The sequence below is a fragment of the Diceros bicornis genome, chromosome 13 (genome assembly GCF_020826845.1).
Source record: "Diceros bicornis minor isolate mBicDic1 chromosome 13, mDicBic1.mat.cur, whole genome shotgun sequence".
Lineage (NCBI taxonomy): Eukaryota > Metazoa > Chordata > Mammalia > Perissodactyla > Rhinocerotidae > Diceros > Diceros bicornis.
This window is the reverse complement of record NC_080752.1, coordinates 35,000,792-35,022,104: the sequence shown is the minus strand read 5'-3', so window position 1 is coordinate 35,022,104 and position 21,313 is coordinate 35,000,792. Positions and strand designations below refer to the sequence as shown.

At 55.3% G+C, this 21,313-nt stretch overlaps 1 protein-coding gene across 13 annotated transcripts in view; it reads right to left on the bottom strand.

The window, feature by feature from the left end:
• Positions 1–9,590: 9,590 nt before the first annotated feature.
• Positions 9,591–21,313, bottom strand: part of ARHGEF10L (Rho guanine nucleotide exchange factor 10 like) — a 155,474-nt gene continuing 143,751 nt past the window's right edge. For 4 of the 13 annotated variants that reach the window (XM_058553033.1, XM_058553036.1, XM_058553031.1 and 1 more), the window contains 3 exons: positions 18,813–18,987; positions 12,229–12,351; positions 9,592–10,988 (listed from right to left, as the gene is read on the bottom strand). In XM_058553033.1, coding sequence (XP_058409016.1) covers positions 10,450–10,988; positions 12,229–12,351; positions 18,813–18,987 — 837 coding nt within the window. In that variant the 3' untranslated portion in view covers positions 9,592–10,449. Of the gene's footprint in view, positions 10,989–12,228; positions 12,352–18,812; positions 18,988–21,313 lie in introns of all 13 variants that reach the window. The other 9 variants (XM_058553030.1, XM_058553029.1, XM_058553034.1 and 6 more) reach the window with 6 other exon arrangements.

Sequence of the window (21,313 nt, the reverse complement as noted above, 5' to 3'; positions counted from 1 at the left end):
GAGCCCTCTCTTGTTCTGGGCCTTCTGCTCCATTTGGGGTTCAAAGTGTTGAGGAATGTGGTCAAGGTCACGTGGCTGGTAGGCGGTAGATGTAGGATTTGAACCCAGTCCTTCTGGCCCCAAAGCAAAGCTCTTCCCACTGTTGGGGCGGGGAGAATCCCCTTTCTTACCATCTTGTGTTCTTCTGGCTGGACTAATAATAAAATTGACACAAGCCCAGATTAACAGGAGAAAAACCCAGTTTACTACGTACATATTGGAAATCATAGAGAAATGATGCTCGGAGAGTGAACAGAGCAGGCAGTATATGTATCTTTTATACAAAGAAACAGTAAATTTGTGAGGAATTGACAGGGCAAAGAAACTTAGGTTTGGGGTACATAAATACGGAGGAATTTAAGGAGAGTTTAGGCTCGAGGTAGTAAATTACCAAGGTTGGTTTGTGCAGGCTTCTCAGCCCTGAATTCCTAGCTCTGGTGATAAGGATGCAGGGAGAGCACCTGTCACAGGGGAAATTTATATCCTGCTTTCAGGGGAACAGAGACAGGAGAGTCACAATGCCCCCTTTGCTTCTCAAGTAACTTTAATTCAAAATAATCAGTATGCCATTGTGAGATATTTTGAGGTGGCCTGCCCTTGGCCCCAACACCACCACACCATGTGCTAAGGAAGGGCAGCTGTGCGGACCTGGGGGCCGGCAGATGAATGGGCTGTCCCAGCGCCTGAACACACTGGATAATTCTGTTTTCCTCTGATCCAGGTTTGCTCACCAAAGCAGTCGGTGCATGGGAAACAAACAACCTGAGTTCACCCTGGCCATAGCCGGTGGGTGGAAGGACTGAGGGCGGGGGGTCAGGAGACCTGGGGTCCAGGCACAGCTCTGCCACAACTCTCTGTGGCACCTCAGCCAAGTCTATCCCTCCCTGAGCCTCTTTCCCCTCTGTAAAGGGGAAGAAAAGTTTCTGACTCTGAACACCTTTCCAACCCAGTTTGTTCCACGGATCTACCTCTGAGCCACCTGCTCTCCGGTTTGGGGAGGCCTGAAATTTCTCACCATGCATCCTGCACCCCCACACAGTGTCATCCCACAGGGGCTGAGCACGCTGGACCACCTGCACTCCATCTCCTCAGAGAACAGCAAGAAGGCCCAAGGGCAGACGTCAGAGGTTCCCTGATACTACATGAGGCAGTATCGTGGGGATGCAGGATCCTGAAAACGCAAGTTCTCCCTGGGATGTAAAATCTCCGAGCTGGGGTACGTGACAACCACTGATCAGCAAAGAAGACTAACAATGTTAGTGCGAAGCATTTTTTTCCTCTGCTGTAAGTGAGACAGATGCATTGGGTGTCTAATTAGCAAAATATTGGATAATTGGTGTAATCTGGTACTATTCCCTTTTTGACAGCCTCCGCTGTGCTGTCCCATTTGAAGCTTGAGCTGCCGGTGATATCAGCTGATAATTGTAATACTGAAAATGAAAAATCAAATCAGAGTCATCAGAGGCTCCCATTAAATTGAGTTAGGACTAGAAAAATTAATGGGCTTCCCTTGCCTCCCCCCTCCTCCCCTGCCTGGTGTCTGCCTCACTCTGCCCTGGAGCAGAGCTGCCACAGAGAGAGGATTGGTGGCTTTCTGAGCCACTGACTCCACCTCACTGGGCTCTGCCTCTTGACCTCTGACCTGCTCCCACCCTGCCAAAGGGCCAGGAGCCACCTCCCTGAAGGCACCTGTGCGAGTTCAGTAAGAGAAGAGAAGGAAGCACCCAGCACCGGGGCCTCGGACAGAGCAGGTGTATCTTTTCTTTCCTTTTCCGTGAGAACCGAGCCTCTGAGACAGAGCAGCGCAGCCCACGCTATTTCTAAGTTTGATAAGACAAAGAAGTGGAGTCAGTGTGTTCTGTGTCCCATCAGTTCAAGTGACAGACATCAACTCAGACCAGCTTAACAAAAAAAGAACATTTATTGGCTCACGCAACTGGGAAGTCCCGAGGGAGAGCTGGCCCAGAGACGCCACAAACCCAATGGTGTCACCACACCCTGTCTTCTGTCCCTGCCTTAGTCTCCTTCTCACCCACAGTGCCTGGGACTGCTCCATACTGAGCTGGCATAGGGATGCGGGTGGGGAACGTGAGCACAGACAGCTTCCAAGTTTATGGTGTCCCAGGTTAGCAACCCCAGAAGAAACACATCTTCTCTGACCCAGCGTCAATATAGAGAGCCCAGGGAAGGGCTCTGATTGGTTCATCTTGGGTCACATGCCAATCTCTGGGCCAGTCACTATTGCCACCCACTCCTGTGACTGAAGGAACAGGTATTACCATGATTGGTACCCCCACCAGGTGAGCAGGGGAGGGACATCCCAAAAGGATGCTCTTACTACCAGAAGAGGAGGAGGCATGTGGTTATACAAAACAAACCACCCCAAAACTCAGCATCTTACAACACCACCCTGTGTTATGATCACCCAGGATTCCACGGGTTGGCTGGGCTCAGTTAGGTGGGTTTCTCTTTCTCCCTAATTGGGGCAGAAAGGTTCTGGAACCAAAGTGGCCTGGGAGTCCAGGGCCTTCAAAGACCAGTCATGTGGCCTTGGATGGGTCACTTCAGCTCTCTGCACCTCAGTTTCCTCGTCTCTAAAAGGGGGTTGATAATAACCCAGCTCATGAGGCTCTAAGGAGAAAATGGACTAATGTGTAAAGAGTCCAGTACGGTGCCTGGCACATAGTGAGCAGCGAACAATGGGGACCCATCAGAAGGGTCACCACTCCCCCATCCATACCTGTTCCAAGGTCTGCGCTGGGCCGTCGAGGACACCCTGCCCTGTGGTTTCATCTCAGCATGTTTGGCTTCTCTGTACCCGGGTGCCCAAAGCTCTCCGTCCCCCCTCAGTGCTGAGCAGCACTGGAGAGAGCTGGCCCCAGAGCCCTTCCCTGGTCTAACCATCCCGTGGAGACCACTGGCCCTTCTGAGCGCCTTCATCCTGGCCGGTGGGGTTCAGCCCAGCTTGGACTCGACACGTTTATTTCGTTTTACATGTATTGAGTTTGGGCCTCTTGAACCTCACATCCAGAGAAACATGCAAATAGATGCAAATGAGTCCCTGATTTATACAAAACAGCATGCAAATGAATGTCGCTGGATTTGCCAAAAGAAAAGGCCTGGTCACCTAATTTAGCAGAAATAACAGGAAAGAGGATTGTGTCTGTCTGTCAGAGTTAGGTTCAGGCTGGAAGAACCTCAGGAGACCTTCTGGAATGGAGCTGAGGGATCCCTGGCCACCCTGGGCCGCAGCCCCCCAATCCCTGGAAGCAGGAGCCCCAGCCCTGGGTTTGCCAAGAGTCCAGCTTCACAGTGGCACCCAATTCGCCTGCAGCTGAGTACCCTGGATCTCCCTTCCCTCCAGATGGGGCCCTGGAAAATGATGCTCCCCAGCACCCCCACTGACATATAGCCACACCCTCACTATCGGTCAGGCCCATTGTTAACATCATGACTGTTAAAAAGAGCTAACACGGAGTGAGCAGGCCCTGTGCTGAGCACTTTACATGCATCGGCTCCTCTGCTTCTGCCAGCAGCCCGGGATAAGGAAATTTTTCACCATCTTACAGCAGGAGAAACTGAGGCCAGCGAGCGGGAGACTCCACATCTGTGAGACCCCCAAAACTTGCGTTCTCTTCCCTACACATTGGGTCTTCAAGAACCTTCTCTTCAAACCTGTGTTGCCCGTGAGCCTGGGAGCTCAGCTCCAGGAAGACAGGGACAAGGTCTTCTCACTCGCTGCCCTGGCCCAGAGCCCCACGTGGAGCCCGGCACGCAGCAGCCAGCGGCAGACACTGGCTGAGTGGATGAAGCCTACTCTGGGCTATCGCTTGCTCGAGCACGAGCGTGTTTTCTGCAAACTTACATGGCCTATTTCCTGGACCCATTAAACAGCCCACAGCGGGGTGTCCATCCGACAGTACGCTGTCTACTGCACTTTGCCCTTATTTTCCCAAAATGCTGGTGAGTGGCACCAGTGTTTGTGCATCCCACGTCAGTAGAACTGACAGAAGTTTCTGCACGAATTGCTGGGTTCTCCAAGCTGGCTGAGTTGGAGCTGTGCCTCTCTAAAGAAGGTGCTAAGGGCTTCGCAACATGCCTGGGCGTTTGGCGCTCTAAGGAAGGGAGTCTCGGATGCAGACACCTGGCAGGGCTCCTGCGTGAGATGACCATCATCGAGTTAATGAGGGCTCACCACGGGCCGGGAGCTGCTCTGACTATTTTACAGGAATTAACTCATTTCATCCTCAAAACAGCCCAAGCGGGCAGTGCTGTTCATATACCTATGTTCTAGAAGGGGAAACCGAGGCTAAGGGTTTGCAAACCTTCTGTGGCTTGTGTTGGCACTGGTGCTCCTGTTCTCACATGGGGTCCTCGGGCAGCAGAGTGGACCAGGCGGGGCTGGGAAATAGGCCTCGTTTTACGGCCCAGGATGGGGCGGCAGGTGGTGCAGGGTTAAGGGTGTGGGGTCTTCTTCTGTGCTGTGTGAACCTGCGCAAGTGGCTTCACCTCCTTGAGCCTCAGTTTCCTCATCTGTAAAGTGGGGATAATAACAGAACCTCCTCTGGGGCTGGTTGTGATGAATAATTGCCATCAAGGTTACAATGCACTTAACATGGAGTCTGGACCCAAACAGAGCTCCGCACGTCTGGATTAGTGTCGGGCAGGACTGGGGCTCACAGAGGTACGGGGACCTGTGGATCCCATGCACACTGGGGACAGAGCCAAAACTCGAACCCACATCTTCCAACTCAAGGCCCCGCGCCCTCTCCCCCACACTGCTAGACCATCTGCCAGGACTGGCTTCCAGAACTCTGCGCGGGCCCCTGTAAGAATCTGTTCTCTGCAGAGGAGGAGCCGGCTGTCTGCCTTGGGGAAGGACCCCATAATGACCACATTTCCCACTAGGAGAGATTTTGTGGTTTCTGTTGATACAAAAAGATGACAAGAAATAGCTCAGGTAATGATATTAATTTTCCTCAATTTACACATTCTTGCTATTTGCCATTTCCCCAGGAAATTGTAAATGAGGAGTTGAGAGTGGTTCAGTGGCACTCTGATTAGGTCTGCATTGTTTAAAGGTTTCTGTTGTGTGCCTTATTATTAGTTCTCTTCCCGGCTGAGAGTCCTGTCTCCCCTCTCAGATTGGGAGCTCATCAAGGGCAAGGGACTTATCTCCCACTTCAGCCCGGGGGTCTCCACTATCTGACTGGAGAATCCTCTGAGGACAGGGATAATCCTCCCCCATCAGACTGGGGTCTCCTCCTGGGCAGAAACTGTATCTTCCCATCAAACTCGCAGATCCCTGAGAGCTGAGCTGTGTCATCCCCATCAGATTTGGGGTTCCCTAGGGCAGACCCCTGTCTCCCTATCAGACTAGCAGCTTCCCCATCAAACTAGGTGAGAGGGGCTGTGACTCCTCCATCAGACTGGGAGTTCCCCAAGAGCAAGGACCTCTACCCCATCAGCCTGGGAACATTCCAGGTCAGTGGTTCTGCCTCACCCGCCAGATGGTAGGGTCAGTGCTGTTCACATCCCCATGTCCTGTGGCCAACACTCAGACTCCATCCTGTGTGATCACCACCCTCATGAACCCACATGCACATGCTTTGCAGTCTAAAGAAAGCAGGCATCGGGCTCACAAGAAAGCAGGCTTCAGACACTCTGTTACCTCCATGGCAGTTCCTTGGCTTATAAGTGTGTATATTGGGCTCTCATAGGGTCACACAAAACATGTTCGTGGCAGGAGGGCTGGTCCCCCTCTGACAAGGCAGAAAGCCTGTGCCCAGGAGCCTGACGTGGTTCTGGCCTCAGGGCAGGACAGCTGGGCTCTCTTCCTGAGCCCAGGGTTTGGAAACAGGCCAGGCCAGCTTGGGCCACAGGCAGCCCCAACCCCTCCCCCAGCCCTGGTCCTCCCAGAACCAGACGTCCCCAGGCAGGCCTCCCCCACCCCCGCCGTCCTTGTCTCCCTCCCCAGGCTGTGCCCGGCAAGTTACTGCACCTCTAGAGCCTTCATTTCTTTCTCTGCCTCCCTTTCTGCTTAATTCTGAGGATTCACTGAAATAACGTTTGTAGGAATAGCAGCAGGACTAGAAGACGTGGTGTTAACAGTAATAACTGATACCCAACACCCACTGAGCGCTCACAGCCACCCGGCCAGGAAGGCATTGTCAGCCCATATAGTCAGCCGAGGACGCAGAAGCACAGAGGGTTGTCACTTGTCTAAGGCCACCCATTATATGTGATAGAGCCGAGATTCAAACCCTAATCTGCATCACTCCAAAGACCTCATCGGTTGCACACCTCACTGCCTCCAGGAAGCCTTCCTTGGTTGAATCTCCTTGGCACCAGCATCTTGCTTGCTGGGCTGTACATTCCATGAGGACAGAGACAATCTCATATCCCTGGTGACCCTAGTCTAGTGCAAAGGTGCTCAGTTGTGTAGTAGGGTGATTGTTCAAGATACAAGCCCGAGGTTTATTTTCAGCCTCTATAAATCTTGATGAGCCAGGGAAGAGGAAGGACATAGGCCTAAAAGACTGTTTTTTCCCCTAAACAGAGTTAGCCCCAAAGAAGCAGCTTAAGCCAGAAATGACCGTGTCACCTTTAATTAGGAGCAAGAGTTTTGTGCCACGAGGTCTCCAGACTGAAATGAGATCAGGTGCTGGAAAACAGACTGAGTCCCATCCCCGTGCACCCCAGCCATGACAGCCAAATCCCCACCCACCACGGGCAGCAGCCCTCTTCTGAAAGGGGCTCTGAGGATTGGGCTCCAAGGCTGGGGGACCACCAGGGTGCAGGATGAGGGTGGCCTCAGCCTTTTTCCCATCGTTGGAGTCCACGGCCCAGGGCCAGGTGCCCATGGGGCAACCTCCACCTTCCTCTGAGAGATGGGGCCATGGGGCCTTCCCTTCCCCGGGCCTGAGAACAGAGATGGGACAGAGGCCCTTGGCGGCCACCCAGCAGCAGGAGGGGGACGGCAGGCTGGGTTGTCCACAAGTCGGGGGTGACAACTTGCCGTCAGCCTGAGATTCCCATCAGCAGCTGCATAGAATCCTGCCTGGGAGGTGGGTCTGGCTGGAAGCTGCCTCCTGACAAGGGGCTTGTCTAAAGTCTATGCCTGCTCATCAGGGTGAAGAAAGAGTGGCTTTCCCTCTCGGGCCAGGGTGAAGGGACCAAGTGGACTAATAAACCCTGGGCCCTCTGAGCGGTGGCACTCATGCCTGTCACTCCCTCCACCCAACCACAGGAGCCCCAAGAACCGCCCAGCCCACCTCGGCCTCAGAGCCTCACCCGGGATGCCGCTGCTCCCGTGCTCTCCTCCCAGACCCGTCGGCTCTTCACCTCCCGTTTTGTCTTGAGCCCACTCCCGTCAGGTGCTCCCCCACCACGCTGCCCGACTTCCTCTCGTCAAGGTCACTAACCGCCTCCATGTGGCTAAATTCAAGGTCAGTTCTCAGGCCTCGTCTTACTCCCCGCAGCATCCGACATGGAAACGGCTCCCTCCTTCCGACACTCTGCAGGTGGCTACCAGGACGCCACGCCCTCTTGGTTTTCCGCCTTCATCCCAGGACACGCTTCTCAGGCCCCGTTAGTTTCCTGTTCATCGCCCAGACCTAACTCCGCCTTCCCTGTGCTCAGGTCACCCTCCTCCATCCCCTCCACTCCCCTGAGCTCCAGACTCCCAGAGTCCCTGTCCTCCCTGCCTCTCCGCTCGGAGGCTCAACAGCGACTCACAGCTAACGTGTCCCAAAGCCAATTTCCCGTCTTCCCCGAGAAAACTGCCCCTCCCACCGGCTCCACCTCAGCAAATGCAGCTCTGTCCTTCCAGTGGCTCAGGCCAGGCACCTTGGGGTCATCCTTGACTGCCCTTTCTCTCCCAGCACATCCCTCAGCAAACCCTGTGGGCTCTAGCATCAGCATCCACCCAGAATCCGACCACTGCCCGTCACCTCCGCCACGTCCACCTGGGTCCCAGCCACAGCATCTCGCACCTGGGTTATTGCGACAGCTTCCTTGGTGGTCTCCTGGCTCCCACACTGTACCCTTGTCCCCACGGACTATCCTCAACTTAGCAGCCAGAAGGGATTGTTTGAAAACCAAAGACAGGTGGCGTGACTCTTCTGCTCAAAACCCGCCAATGACTTCCCACGTCACTGAGGAAAAGGCCAAGTCCCTCCAAGAGGGACGTGGTAAGTTACGACCCTCTCCCACTGCGCCCCTTGTTCCCTCCGCTCCAGCAGCCCTCCTGCCTCAGCACTTTGCACTTGCTGTTCCCTCTGCCTGGAATGTTCTACAGCCTGATGTCTGCTCCTCCTTTGGGTCTTTGTTCAAATTCCTAGTGAGGCCTCCTGGACACCCTGGTTAACATCACAAGCCCCGTCCCCAGCACTTTCTACCTCCTTCTCTGTGTTATTTCTCTCCAAAGTGCAAACACCATCTGACATGTTTTACTTATTTATGGTCTGTTCCCTCTGCACCCCCAAGTAGAATGGGGGGGCAGGGTGTGTGCAGTGTCTTGCTGACCAGTCTACCCAGTGCCTACCTGGAACCGGGTCCTGGCATGTAGTAGGCTTTCAATCAGTACTGAATGAATGACACTCAGTTCCCATGGCAAGGACTGTTGATGATCCCCTCTCTGAGACACAGAGAGGTTAAGGTGCCTGCCTGACGTCACACAGCTGTACGCGGGGAAAGCATAGCTGGAGCTCTAGTCTACTTGTCTCTAAAGATTTGCTCTTGGAGGCAGAATAGCTTGGTGGCTAGGAGTCTGGCTCTAGTGGCAGACAGACGTCAGTCTTGGCCCTGACACTCCCTCGGGAAGTTCACTTCTCTGAGCCTCAACCCCTCACCCGCAAAACGAGGCAAAACAGCAGCTTCTTGAGGGCGGCTGTGAGGAGGAAATGAGCTGAAGCACCCAAAGTGCTCGTGGTTCTTGTTACTCTGATCAGTCACGGTTACTATTACTCTGATCAATATCTTGAGCGAGGGCCTCCTCGCACATGCCAGGCACGTCCTCCACGTGTCTCGGGAGCCATTTCCGACAGGTGGGTGGACAGACACGCGGACGGATGACAGAGAGGCGGATGGGTAGGAAGATGGAGAAAACATTTCCGTTTTGGGTGTTGGGTTTGGGTTTTGGTTTTTGCCTGCAGGCAGCTCTAGAAATCTAAGGATGGAGACTTGAGTCAGACAAGAGAAATCAGGGCCCCAGGCAGCCCCACCCGCCAATCCCAGCCCACAGCCTGGGCTCTGCTCCCACCATCTGGAACTCACCCCATCCTCCCTCAGACCCAGGGACCTCGGCCCCCTCCCCACCTCACTCTGTTGCCCATAGCAACAGCCCCAGACCCCCTCCTCCACATGGTGAAGCCCTTCAGCTTCCCTCCCTCCCAGGGTGGCACTGATGGACGCCACGGCCTCCTGCCTCCATACCCTCCCAGAGCGGGGGCCCAGCCTTTTCTTCAAAGAATATTCAGAAAAGAGGCTCCCACGAGCCCCTTCTCGAGCAGAACCTTCTCGGATGATGGAAACAATCATATCCTTGTTGTATGGTACGGTCGGCACTCACCCCATGGGCTCTTCAAGCCACACTAGAAATGTGGCTAATGGGACCGAGGAACTGGATTTGTCATTTTATTTCATTTTAATTAATTAAAAAATGAAATAGCCACATGTGGCCATTGGTGACCTCCCTGGACAGCACAGTTCTAGGGCCTGTTCTTGTGACAGTGCCTTCCTGGAGCCTGGCCGCCATCCTCCCCGCTGAGGTCAGTGTCACTTCTGCTTCCAGAACAATCTCTCTCTAGTGACAGCTGCTCTGTCTCTTCCCTATCACATCTCAGAAAGAAAAACCCCTCAATCCGAGTGCTGATGTAATTCTTGCCTTTTATTCCAGCATCTCCCAGAGCTCCAATATGTACAGACTTTATACACATATAATGTACACCATATATACGTATTTATATATATTCACACACCGGCCCACACACTCTCGTACACTCACACGCATGCACTCTTCCCGGAGGGGCGTGTGGCCGCCTCGGAGCCCCGTTCGGCCCCGGGCGAGAGGCGCTGGGCTTGCCAGACAGTTGTGAGGTTTTGTGTTTTTTTGCTTTTAAAAAGAAGGCCATTTCCTCCAGAGGTGTCCTCCCTCTCCCCAAGCCCAAACCCCTCTCCCAAAACACTCTGAAATATAATTTTGTTTTAAAAAGGAAGAGGGTTTCCTCTGTTCTGCCAAGGTAGTTTACTGGAGATCCAGGCTCATCTGCGCATCCCTGTGCAGGTCCCCGGAAGGCGATTCCACCAAGTGCTCCTCGGGGGACCCTGGACGGCCGGAAGGGCCCACAGCAGGCCGAGAGCCCGGCCCGGCTGTGGCCAGGCCTGCAGCTGTGTGCCCTGGGCCGGGGGCTATAGCGTCAAAGGGACCTGCCAGATGAGGAGGGTGCTGTCCGTCTCCCCACACGGGGCTGGCCTCCCGCTGCCGCCCGGGGCACTGCCAAAGTTGCGGTAGCCTTGCCCGCCAGAGATGATGGCCACCGAGCAGATCTCCTTGCGGTGGGAGTCGCGGGCACAGGGCCGGCTGCGCACCCAGATGTCGGGGTCGTCAGCCATCTCATAGATGGAGCCGTCCTCTTCGCTGTGTTCCAGGGCCGAGCCGTCGGTGGGCGCTGGCTCCCGCACGGAGAGCAGCGGGCCGGGGAGGTGGGCGGTGGAGCGCAGGCGGTACTGCAGAAGGATGCCCTTCTTGCGGGTCAGCTCGCGGCCCATGTGGCTCGCGGGCACGGGCGCTGGCTCGTGAGCCGGCCCATCTGGCTTGTCCTCCTCGGCCCCCGGGCCCTCGGCCTCCTCCTGGTCGCTCCGCAGGATGTCAGGGGCCAAGATGCTGGTCGCCACGGCCAGGAAGGCCACAGGCCCACAGTGACCGTTGAGGGAGACCATGCCTTTCCCTGCAGGAATGGGGCAGGGAGACGGGGCCAAAGGCCAGAGCGTTAAGGGAGGCACCCACACATCGCTGTTGAGAACTTTCCGGTTTGTCTTTTGGGGTTTTTTTGGTAACTGTTAGAACCTTCCCAGCGGCCGTGGGTCTGGGGGAGGGCTCTCCTGCACTCCAGGGCTGCTTTCTGCAGATAAGTGAGGCAGGAGAGCAGGAGTGACCTTATCAGCCACGGGGTGGGGAAGCTCAGTGAGGAAGCGCCTGCAGCTCCCTGCCTGAGCCACCCTCACGCCTCCGCGCCTGTCGCCTCCGCTGGAGAGCCTTTCCCGCCCACCCAACTCAGCAGCTCAGCCTTTGAAGCCCAGCTCAGGTTCCTCCACAGCACATCCTTCTTGATTCACCCACGGAGAGCTGATCACTCCTGTCTGTGCCCCCCAGTCCCCGGGACAGCCGCCATCACAGCACCTGCCACCCTGGACCACAGCTGCCCCCACCAGACTGTCAGCTCTTTGGGGGCAGGGTCTCTGCCGGATGCATCCCTGCGTCCCCAGGACCAAGCCTGGAACCAACGAGATGATCTATGTGACGAAACCAGGAAATCTCGGAATTTAGGAAGAGTCTCCTTTAGCAGACAGTTGAGCCGGGGCTGGTCTGCCCTCGGGGCTTCTCCCTCCCCCTCCACTCACCCCTGCTCTCCAGCAGCAGCTGCAGGAGGCCACTTTGTCATCACCCTCAGGGCAGAGGCAGAGAGGGACCCAGGGCTCTGGGGTCTTCCCTGACCCCGCCCTTGTTCGCCTGGGCCCTAGCGCCACAGGGCAGGGCAGACCTTCCTCTAATCCATGCAAACACACGTGCGCATGGTCCCCATTCCCAGGATCCCTCAGTTACTTCTACCTCTGGAGCCTGGACATTCTGAAGTTGCTATGGGGAGGGAGCAGAAGGGGCCCAGCAGAGCATCTGTCATTAGTCAGGTATCCTGGCCAGTCCTCAAACCATCTGGCCAATATGCACTACTGTGCCCATTTGCCAGATTAGGAAATTGAGACTCAGAGAGAAGGTGGGAGACTGTGGGGCTGGGATGATTTAATTCCACTGTGCCACTGTGCTCCCTGTGATGACAGAGGACTTTGGAGAATGGACCCCACCCCCATATCAGAAGAGAGTATAAACGTCTGGGCACAAGATTTAGCCTCCCCCGGCCATCTACACCTGACTCCTCCCAGTCCTGCCAACACCAGCTCCCAGAGGCTGACCTGTGATCTTGGGGATGCCTTCCAGCCGAGGCACAGGCAGCAGGACGATGACACCCTGGTCAGTGCCCACCCAGAGCAGACCCTGGCAGATCAGGAGGCTGGTGACACACAGGTGCTTCTGGCCTGCAGAGAGAGAGGCCAGCATGAGCAGCACACCCTCCGTGGGGAGGGCAGTGGGTCCTGGGTGCCACTCAAGGTGAGGAAATAGCACAGTCTGGGCTCCTCCTGTGAGACGAGCAGGAAGCTGGATGGGGTTGTGGTTAAGACGTGGGGCTGGGAGGCTGACCTGGCTGGGGTCTGGGCCCTGGATCCCCGAGCCAAGCATTCCCCCCACCCAGCCTCAGTTTCCTCCTGTGTAAAGTGGGGCTGCAGCGAGGCAACACCAGAGAGCCCAGTGCTGACCACGTGAGCTCTCAACACGCAGTGGCCCGGTTAGCTGGCACAAAGGGTAGGCCAAGGGCGGCCCGTGCCAAGGACACAACCAGCCAGCCAGGGAGTGAAGCCAGGGAGGCCTGGGTGGTGCGGGTCTGACGGTGAGGCAGATGCAGGTGCAGACGGGATGCGTGGGGAGGGGGCCGGGGTGAGGCGGATGCAGGGGGGTGGCAGTCTGTTGCAGCCCCTGGGTTTCCAGTCTGGGCTTGGCATTTTGCCCACGCGGGCCCTTCCTCCAGTGAGCACACAGCACACCCTGCAGTCCCCGGGCCTGACAGTGACAGGGACGACCCAGCGCCAGGATGGCTGGGTCGCTAGCATGTTTGTGATGTCAGCCCAGATCAGTCCTCGTGTGGCTCTCCCCCGGGCACTGTCCCTTCATTGTAGCAAGAACAGTGACGGCAGTGGGGGCTGGTCCCCTGCTCTCTGCAGGGAGGAAGCACACTGTGGACTGCAGAGCACAGTGGCCGAGAGCAGGGCTCTGGGGCCAGGAGCTGGGTTCAAACCCTGGCTCTGCCACATCCTAGCTACGTGAGCTGGGGCCAGTCCCGAAACCGCTCTGCACCATGGTCTCCTCACTTGCAAAAGCGGATGATAACATCATGCAAAAATGATGGTATTTCATATGCTCGTCCTGAGGATTAAGTGAGTCAACGCACGTAAATCACTTAACCAGCGCCCGGCACCTGGCGCACAGACAGGTGCCGTCTGCCGTTGTTCTATTGTTAACAATTCCGGTCAGTGGGAATGGGCATGAGGGAGAGGCTAGGGATGGAGGCTGTCTTTCCAAAGACAGGCCTTTGGAAAGGCTGCACTCCTGCCTTTCCAAAGGGCTGTCTCGCTTCCTGCCTGAGTCCTCTGCCCCTCTGAGAGGGGCTTGTTCTCCCCACAAAGGAAATTCAAATTCATGCCATGTATCACAGCAATAACAGTGCCACATGACATGAGAAACAATGCTCAGAGCAGCGGTTCTCGACCTGGGCGTGCAGCAGCACCACCAGGAGGGCTTACAACCGGGGTGCCGACCTCCAGAGGTGAGGCCCCAACTGCATTCTAGCACGTTCCCAGGTGACACTGATGCGGCTAGTCCAGGGACCACACTTTGAGAAGCACTGCCCTGGCGTGTCTAAAGCACTCGCAGACTTGCTCTGGTCTGATGTAAGCCTTCCAACAGCTGAGAGGTATGCAAGACACAGGTGTTATGCCCATTTTCCAGATGAGGATGCTGAGGCCCAAAGAGTTCCCCCAACTGGTGAGTGCGGGGGGAGGGGCAGAGCTCAGGCCTGCTGCCGATTCCAGCCCAGTGCTTCTATTGCCTCTCCATGATTGCACAAATTACTTCGGTTCCGTACGTGTAGGTGTACCGGCTTCCTCTGTGGAGCAAGCAGCCTCAGACATCCAAGTGGAGCTGTCAGCAGGCAGGGGACTATATGAGCCTGGTGACATGATGCAAACTCAAAAAGTCATATTCATAATGCTGATTCAATGATTCAGTTTTTCAGTGCAAACCACACTGAAAAAAAGCCAGTCTGTCACTTAACAACAGGGGTGATTTCACAAACAGGATCTGGGTGTCCACGGAGCTGGGGCTCTTCCCACACCTGCATACGTTCAGAAAGTGTAGGCTTTAAACCATGAGGACGGCCTCCGGCCCAGCGGCGGGTGCTCCCAGCCCTCCTGCAATCGAAGAGCGAGAGGCTCAGGCTGCGCCCTCTCCCTTGTCACCACCCGCTTCCCTTGCCGGCCCTGCTGGAGGTCTGTCGTGCCTCTACTTTCCTCTTTGCTTATTTACTGTTTGCCTTCCCAAATGTAAGCTTCAGGAGGGCAGCAGCTTAGCTGTGCGCTCAGAGTCGATTCCTCAGCTCCTGGCCGGGAACCCTGGCTCACGGTAGACGCTCAGAGAGCATCTGTGAGTGAACGAGTGAATGAAGGAAGGAATGAAAGTAGAGAAATGAAAAAGGACACAGGTGTTGCTGTCACTTACTAGCTGCGTGAATGACGAGTCATTTTCTTTCTCTCATCAGTCAATAGGTTAATCAGTCATTAACCTACCTTGCTCAATTTTATGATTATTAGAATTACACATAGGTACACAGTCATGCGTTGCTTAACGACGGGGATACATTCTGAGAAATGCATCGTCAGGCGACCTCGTCGTTGTGTGAACATGATAGAGTGTACTTACACAAACCTAGATGGCACAGCTTGCTACACACCTAGGCTACACGCCACTAATCTTACGCGACCACCGTCCTCTATGCAGTCCATCATTGACCAAATCGTCATTATGCAGCACATGACTGTACGTATGTTATATACACACAGTATACATACAGGAGTATATATAATATATATACAAAGTTGAGCACAGCTCTTAGCCCATAGTATACAATCAATAAACGGAGGCTATTAGGGTAATATTTGTAATTATTATTAGACTCTAATGTCTTAAGATCAGCTCCATCAGAGCCATAAACCCCCAAAACTAATAAAGCCAAGAAAGGGAACAGTGACAATTTTTCATCTCCCGGACCTCACCTTCTTTTCCAGGGCCCTGGGGCCTTGAGGCCAGCAAGAGATCATTTCCCAATGCCCCCACATCCTCTCGGCCCCTACTGGACAGCCAAACACCGCAAATGAAAGGCAGGCAGCGAGAAACCGAGAGACGCCGGAGTTGAGAAATGACTTCATCTGCAGACCTCATTCTGGGGCCCTTCCTCCTCCCCCTCTGCCTCGAGGAAAAGAGCAGGCACTTCACAAACAGTCCAAAGGAAAGAAAAAAATTCTAATGGTGGATAAATATTTTATCACCGAGACTTAATGCAGCCGTGTTCAACTCACCCCAGCCATCTCTCTGGAGATATACAACTTGAAAAAGCCCAGGCCGTCCGAGAACATTTTATTAATGACCTGTCTAATTAAGAGGAGGAGGGATTTTAGGTTCAAAAAAATGCATTAATGCCAGTCGGGTACACAAGTGGAAGAAAGGGGTCGGGGGAAGGAAGCATGATAAATTTGAACACGCCCTTAAAAAAATCCACACTTCGAGGAGGAACAAATTTATCACTAATTATGCAATCATTTCATTTGGTGGTGTGGGGGAAGAAAAAATACTAAAAAGCCTTTTAACAATATATCTAATAAAGAATTTAAGAATCCGGCTCTGTTCTTCCCCCCGGGCACAGTGAGGGGCAGATTTGACGCCGCCCTCCACCAGGGCTGGCTCCACCCAGCTCCTCTTGGGTTTGGGGGTCCTGGCCGGGCAGGGCCCCAGGCTCCCCAGTGTTGCTGATGAGGAACCATCAGGCCTGGGGGAAGGAGGCCCAGGGCAGTAACTCCTGGGGGCCTGTGAGAAGCCCTGCGCCCAGGAACCTCAGCCCCCACCCAGACGTCCCCAGGGTCCAGCCCCAGGGAGGTCTGGCAGCGGAGAGGTGACGTCTGTCTGCTCAGGTGTAGCTGATGCGGTGGGAAGGGCACTGATGGGAGGGTGCGGGCTGAGCAAGGAGGCCCGAAGGAGATGCATGGCCGACAGGGGCTAGTGCGATGAGGGGCAGGGATGGCCAAGACGACGGTGATGCAGATGAAGGTTACCGCACCATCACGCACCGAGACTCACTTGAGCCAGGGACTGTGGGGCGCTGTCCCTGCACCGGCTCGGATAAGGCCACACCTCCCTGAGAGGCAGGGACTGAGGATCCGAGAGCTTCCCCACTCGCTCCCAGTCACAGAGCTGGAAGGTGGCAGAGCCAGGAGTCCAGCTGGGCCTGGCTGACTCCGGGCTCTGGTCTGCCCTAGGCAGCACGGCCAAGCCCTCACTCAAATCTCAGCCCATTGTACGGAAGCAGAAACTGAGCCCGGGAAGGGGAAGCTGCCCAGTAAGTTTGTGAGAGCTGCGATTCGAGTGCTGGTTCTGGGCTCCCCAGCAGTATGACCTTAGGCCACTCATTTAACCTCCTGGGCCTCAGTTTACCTGGCTCTGAAATAATCTTAATGATAACGAATGCCCTTCCTTCTGTAAAGGCTAACTGCAAAGACTAAGTCAGTCAACGGACGTGAAAATGCATTTTAAACACACACAGTACAGTCAGTCGTGCCGCTGGGAGCGGCTGTTTTTCTCCTGCAGTCGGGTTGTCCACAAATCCTGCCTCTGGCCGCGGGATACACTTGTTTCTTCCTCTCACCCTCCTCCGCCCCCACAGGTGAGACTGAGAAGATTAAAAAGGCCCATCAGATTATCCTCTTTGCTGTTGTTCCACTAACTTGAAAAAATTTAGCTATCAGCATAAATGTGGAAATATTTTTGTGATACAGAGAAGTTTTTATTGCAGTTAAAATGGATTTACCTTGTATAATGGCGAAATACAATGAAACAAAGAAAGAGAGCGAGAGAAAGAAAGAAAGAGAAGGAAAGAGAGAGAAAAGTCCCATGCCCCAGGTCCCACCAGGCCCTACCCCACACGCTAGGGAGCATGTTAGGGAGGCATTTATCCTCCTGGTGCACCTACCATGCCCCAGGCCCAGGCAAGGCATCCTCCCGTGCCTGATGGCATTAACCCCGAGCCAGGAACTACCTCCCATCCATAGAGGGACCAGAGGCTCCAGGAGGCCAAGAGACCTGCCCGAAACCCCGTGCTGGCCGAGTCAGGACTCCGGCCCCTCTGAAGCCGTCTCCTCCTCCCCCATTACCCACAGTGACACTCTGAAAGAAGTCCAACCTGATGTGACTCCGGGTCCTGCCTCTGGGCCACCACCAGCCACTGTGCCAAACAAACCTCAGTTTCTGCACCTGGACAAGGGGGACAATGAGACCCCGTACGTAAAGCACTGGGGCCCCAGGTCTCTGGAGCGCTCGTGGCGGGATGGCGGCTATTACACATTATCGCTCTTGTCGCTGATCTTGCTGTTAGTGCCCACCAGCCCCACGGCCACCAGCCCAGACTCAAGGACGGTCGTGACTGGCCAGGAGGAAGCAGGAGCAGGGGTGATCTCTGGCGCCCTACCTGGAGTTGGGGACCAGGCCTCCGGGGTAAGACAGAGGCCCCCACGGCCCCTGAAGGGCTGGCTAACATGCCTGCCCTTGGCTCTGCCTCATGAGACATGGAGATCAGTCCCCGGCTCAGCATACGGCCGCTTCCAGCCTCCGCCATCGCCCATCTGCCGAGTTCTCGTAACAGTCAGCTCCAGGCCCCAGCCTGCCAGGCCGGCTCTCTGTCCCTGAGCCCGGGCCCTTCGGCTCTCCCAGCCCAGCCTGTGGTGCTTGGACGGGATGGGGCCCCTGCGCCCTCCAGGCCAGCGTGTCTGCCCGATGGAGGCAGGGCCGAGCCGGGATGCAAGCTGACCCCTGCGGGCGCTGTGGGCTGCTCCGAAGCCAGCAGGGGCGCGGACAGGCCCTGAGCAGGTGTCCGCCCTGGCGCCCTCCTGCACAGCCCGCAGGGGTCTGGGCAGCATCTTGGGCAGCTGATGGTAAGGGAGTTGCTGGGAGCCAATTCCACGGAGGCCTCGGGCGGGGGCAGGGTGCTAGGCGAGCTCTGATCTCAGTCCTTCACCGTCATTCCTCTCCACCTCATGTCCCAAACAGCTTTGCAGGAGGAAGCATGGCCCCCGAGGGGATGCCGTCCAAGCCCTTCGACCTCCCCCTGCCTCCAATCCCTGACGGGTAAACTAAGAGGGACAGTCGCCTTTCTTTAAAAAACCTCTAAGGAGAGAGATCCTTGGTTGGCCTTCTGTCTTTCCCGTCACCTTATTCTGAGGTGATTTGAGGCAGAATCGGGTTTTTGGTCCTGAGGAGTGGCAGGTGTAGACAGACGGGCCTGGGTTCCCACAGCTGCCTGACTTGGGAGAGTCCGCTGAGCTCGGAGCCTCACCTCTTGCCAGCCCCAGGCTGCGGTGACACAGTGGGAGGGAGCACGCGATGACAGCACGAGGGGCATTAGAAGGACGGGCCTGGGTTCACATCCTGACCCCGCTCCCTCCCCTCTCAGAGGCCCAGTTGTCAAGGCTGACCAAAGGCTGCCTCGAGGGTGAGCGAGATGGGCTGGCCTGGACGCACCCCTGCCCCACCCCTGCCCGGTGTGGAAGGTGCTGCAGGAATGTCAGCTCCTCCCTCCACAGACCCGGGACAGCAGGACACGATGCTCCAGCAGCAGCCTCACCTGGCAGCAGGAAGGTGGTCCTGGTGGCGATGTTGATCTCCTGCAGATGCTCCAGTGTCTCGGTGTGGAAGAGGCGGATGGAGGAGCCGGAGGAGAAGGCCATCCAGACGCCGCTGCCTGCCTTCACCATGTGCGTCACGCTCACGGCCTCGTCCTGGTGCGCCTCGAAGCTTTGCTGCGGCACAGAGGGACAGGCATTGGTGCTGGGCCAGGGCCTGCCAGCCGAGCCTCTGGGGGCCAAGCTAACCCAGCCTGTGCCTGACCCAGCGTCAGGAAGCCTCAGAGCCCGGCAGTGGTGTGTTGGTAAATGTCTAACAGCTGGGGGGGGCCGGTCCTGGTTTGTCATGTCTGCTAATTCCCTTGGAGTAAACACTTCTAACGTGGCCAATCTAAAGTGACCCTCAGTATAACACAGACCGAGGAGCAGGGGAAGATTTCCACACACTGTGCTCTTAGGAGTCGACAAGACCAGGCTCTGGCAGCCACTGTGACACGAGGGAAAGACACAGCCAAAAGGCAATGGACAAGGAAGTGTCAGCTCACACAGATCATGTAAAGTCACAAAGGCACCAAGAGAACCATCGGGGAAGGGAGGGTGGTCGTGTGAGCCAAATCCTCATCTTTCACAGCGGGAGGCAACACATAATGTCCAAAAATTGATAAGTCAAGAAACAGCAGAGCAGACAAGTCAGAGTCACAAGGAAAGTGCCAGGTGGACGAAAAACAGAACAGGTGAAAGCATTCTCTCCCAGGAAGCAGGACTGGGAGGGGGAGTGGTAAGGGCCTTTGAGGATAAACCATTCCACGCTATTTGATTTTTTTTTTTGTTACAGGTGTATGTATAATTTTGATCTTTAAAGAAAAAACAAACCCTTTTTAAAGAGAGGAGACAAATGGTCAAGGCTTCCTGTCCACTGCAGGAAAAAGTGCCAGCTCCTCAACTGGGCATTCCAGGCCCCAGCTCTGCCCCAACTCCTGCCTTCCCTGGCAGGCTCCCTCTGCTCCAGGCCAACCAAAGCCTGGGCCTGGACGATGCTAAGGATGCACCACGCTGCCCCACCTCCACCCTCACGATGACCGGTCTGCACCGTGCATCACCCACTGCCCTCCTGCGAACAGCGTTTCAACATCTGAAGACTCCCCTTCAGGGTGACGGCCCTCTTCCACGAAGCCTGCCCCGGCCGCCCTTGCCCCGGCCCCTTCCTCCCACGTGCCATATTCTGCCTTCTAGTCCGGAGACACCTACACCACAGTGGCTCTATTCAGCTGCCTCCCACACTGGACGGTGACCTCCAAGGACAGACGCTGAGCATTAGGCCCTTCAATATCCCCCTGCTCAGCACAGGGCCCAGCGCACAGTAAATTCAGAGAATGAACGGATGGACACCTGAATTCCATCTGCGACATTCAGTTGTTACTCAACGTAGACAGCCCAGCACACCAGACTAGAAACAACCTAAATGCCCAGCCACTGGGGAGAGTGAGGTAACTCTGCCGTATCCACTCGGTGGACTGTCCTACGTCCACTCAAAATCCTGTTTACAGAGACTGTGTGATGAATGAAGAAAAACGTGAATGCTATAGTTGTAAGCGCAAAAAAAAAAAAAAAAGGCCACATCCAAAACTGGGGGAGGAGGAGGGGCAGGGGAGGAGAAACCTGCACACTGAGGATTACTCCAGGGGCAGGACCCACTGATTTTCCCCCTTTCCAGTTTTCTGGGTTTTTCTTCACTTTTTCTATAAAGAGCATGTCTGGAGTGGAAGATGTTGGACAAAATATGTATTTGGACTCAGACCTGCTAGTAAATCTCATTTCCTCAATAACTTCAGAGGCCTAGGCCTCAGTTTCCCCATTTGTCGTGAGGGTTATAGGGACCTGGCTGAGGGAGAGCTCGGCACAGGCCCAGTTCCTAACATGGCCTCATTCATTCAACAGATGTTCCTGAGCTCCCACTCCATCAGGCTTGGGTCTAGGTGCTGGGAGCATACTGATGAAGATGATAACCAAGGATCCGTTCTCATGGATCATCCGCTCCCGTGAGAGACTATTAAAAAAATAAACAGATGAAGATTACTCCAAATAGTGATAATCGCTGCATGAAAAAAATACTGGGAGCCATTAAGATTGGGGGGCCAGGGAAGCTGTCTCTAGGAGGGAGCATTTAGTCAGAGACATAAAAAATGTGAAGGAATCAGTCCTGGAGGAGGGGTTGGGGGAAGGGGAGAGCATTCCAGGCAAAGGGCATGGCAAGTGCAAAGGCCCTGGGGCAGGAATGAACTTGCCGTGTTTGAGAACCAGAAAGGTGGTCAGTGTGGGGGAGCACGTGGTGAGATAGAGGTGGGAGAGGTGGGCAGGGGCTGGGTCATGCCAGGCGGCCTGAAGTCCACGGTGAGGAGCTTAGATTGTATTCAGGTGCTGGAGGGGGCTGAGCTGGCAAGTGACATGATCAGGTTTACCTTTGAAAGTTCAGTTCCACATCCGTGCGGCAGGAGGCTGGAAT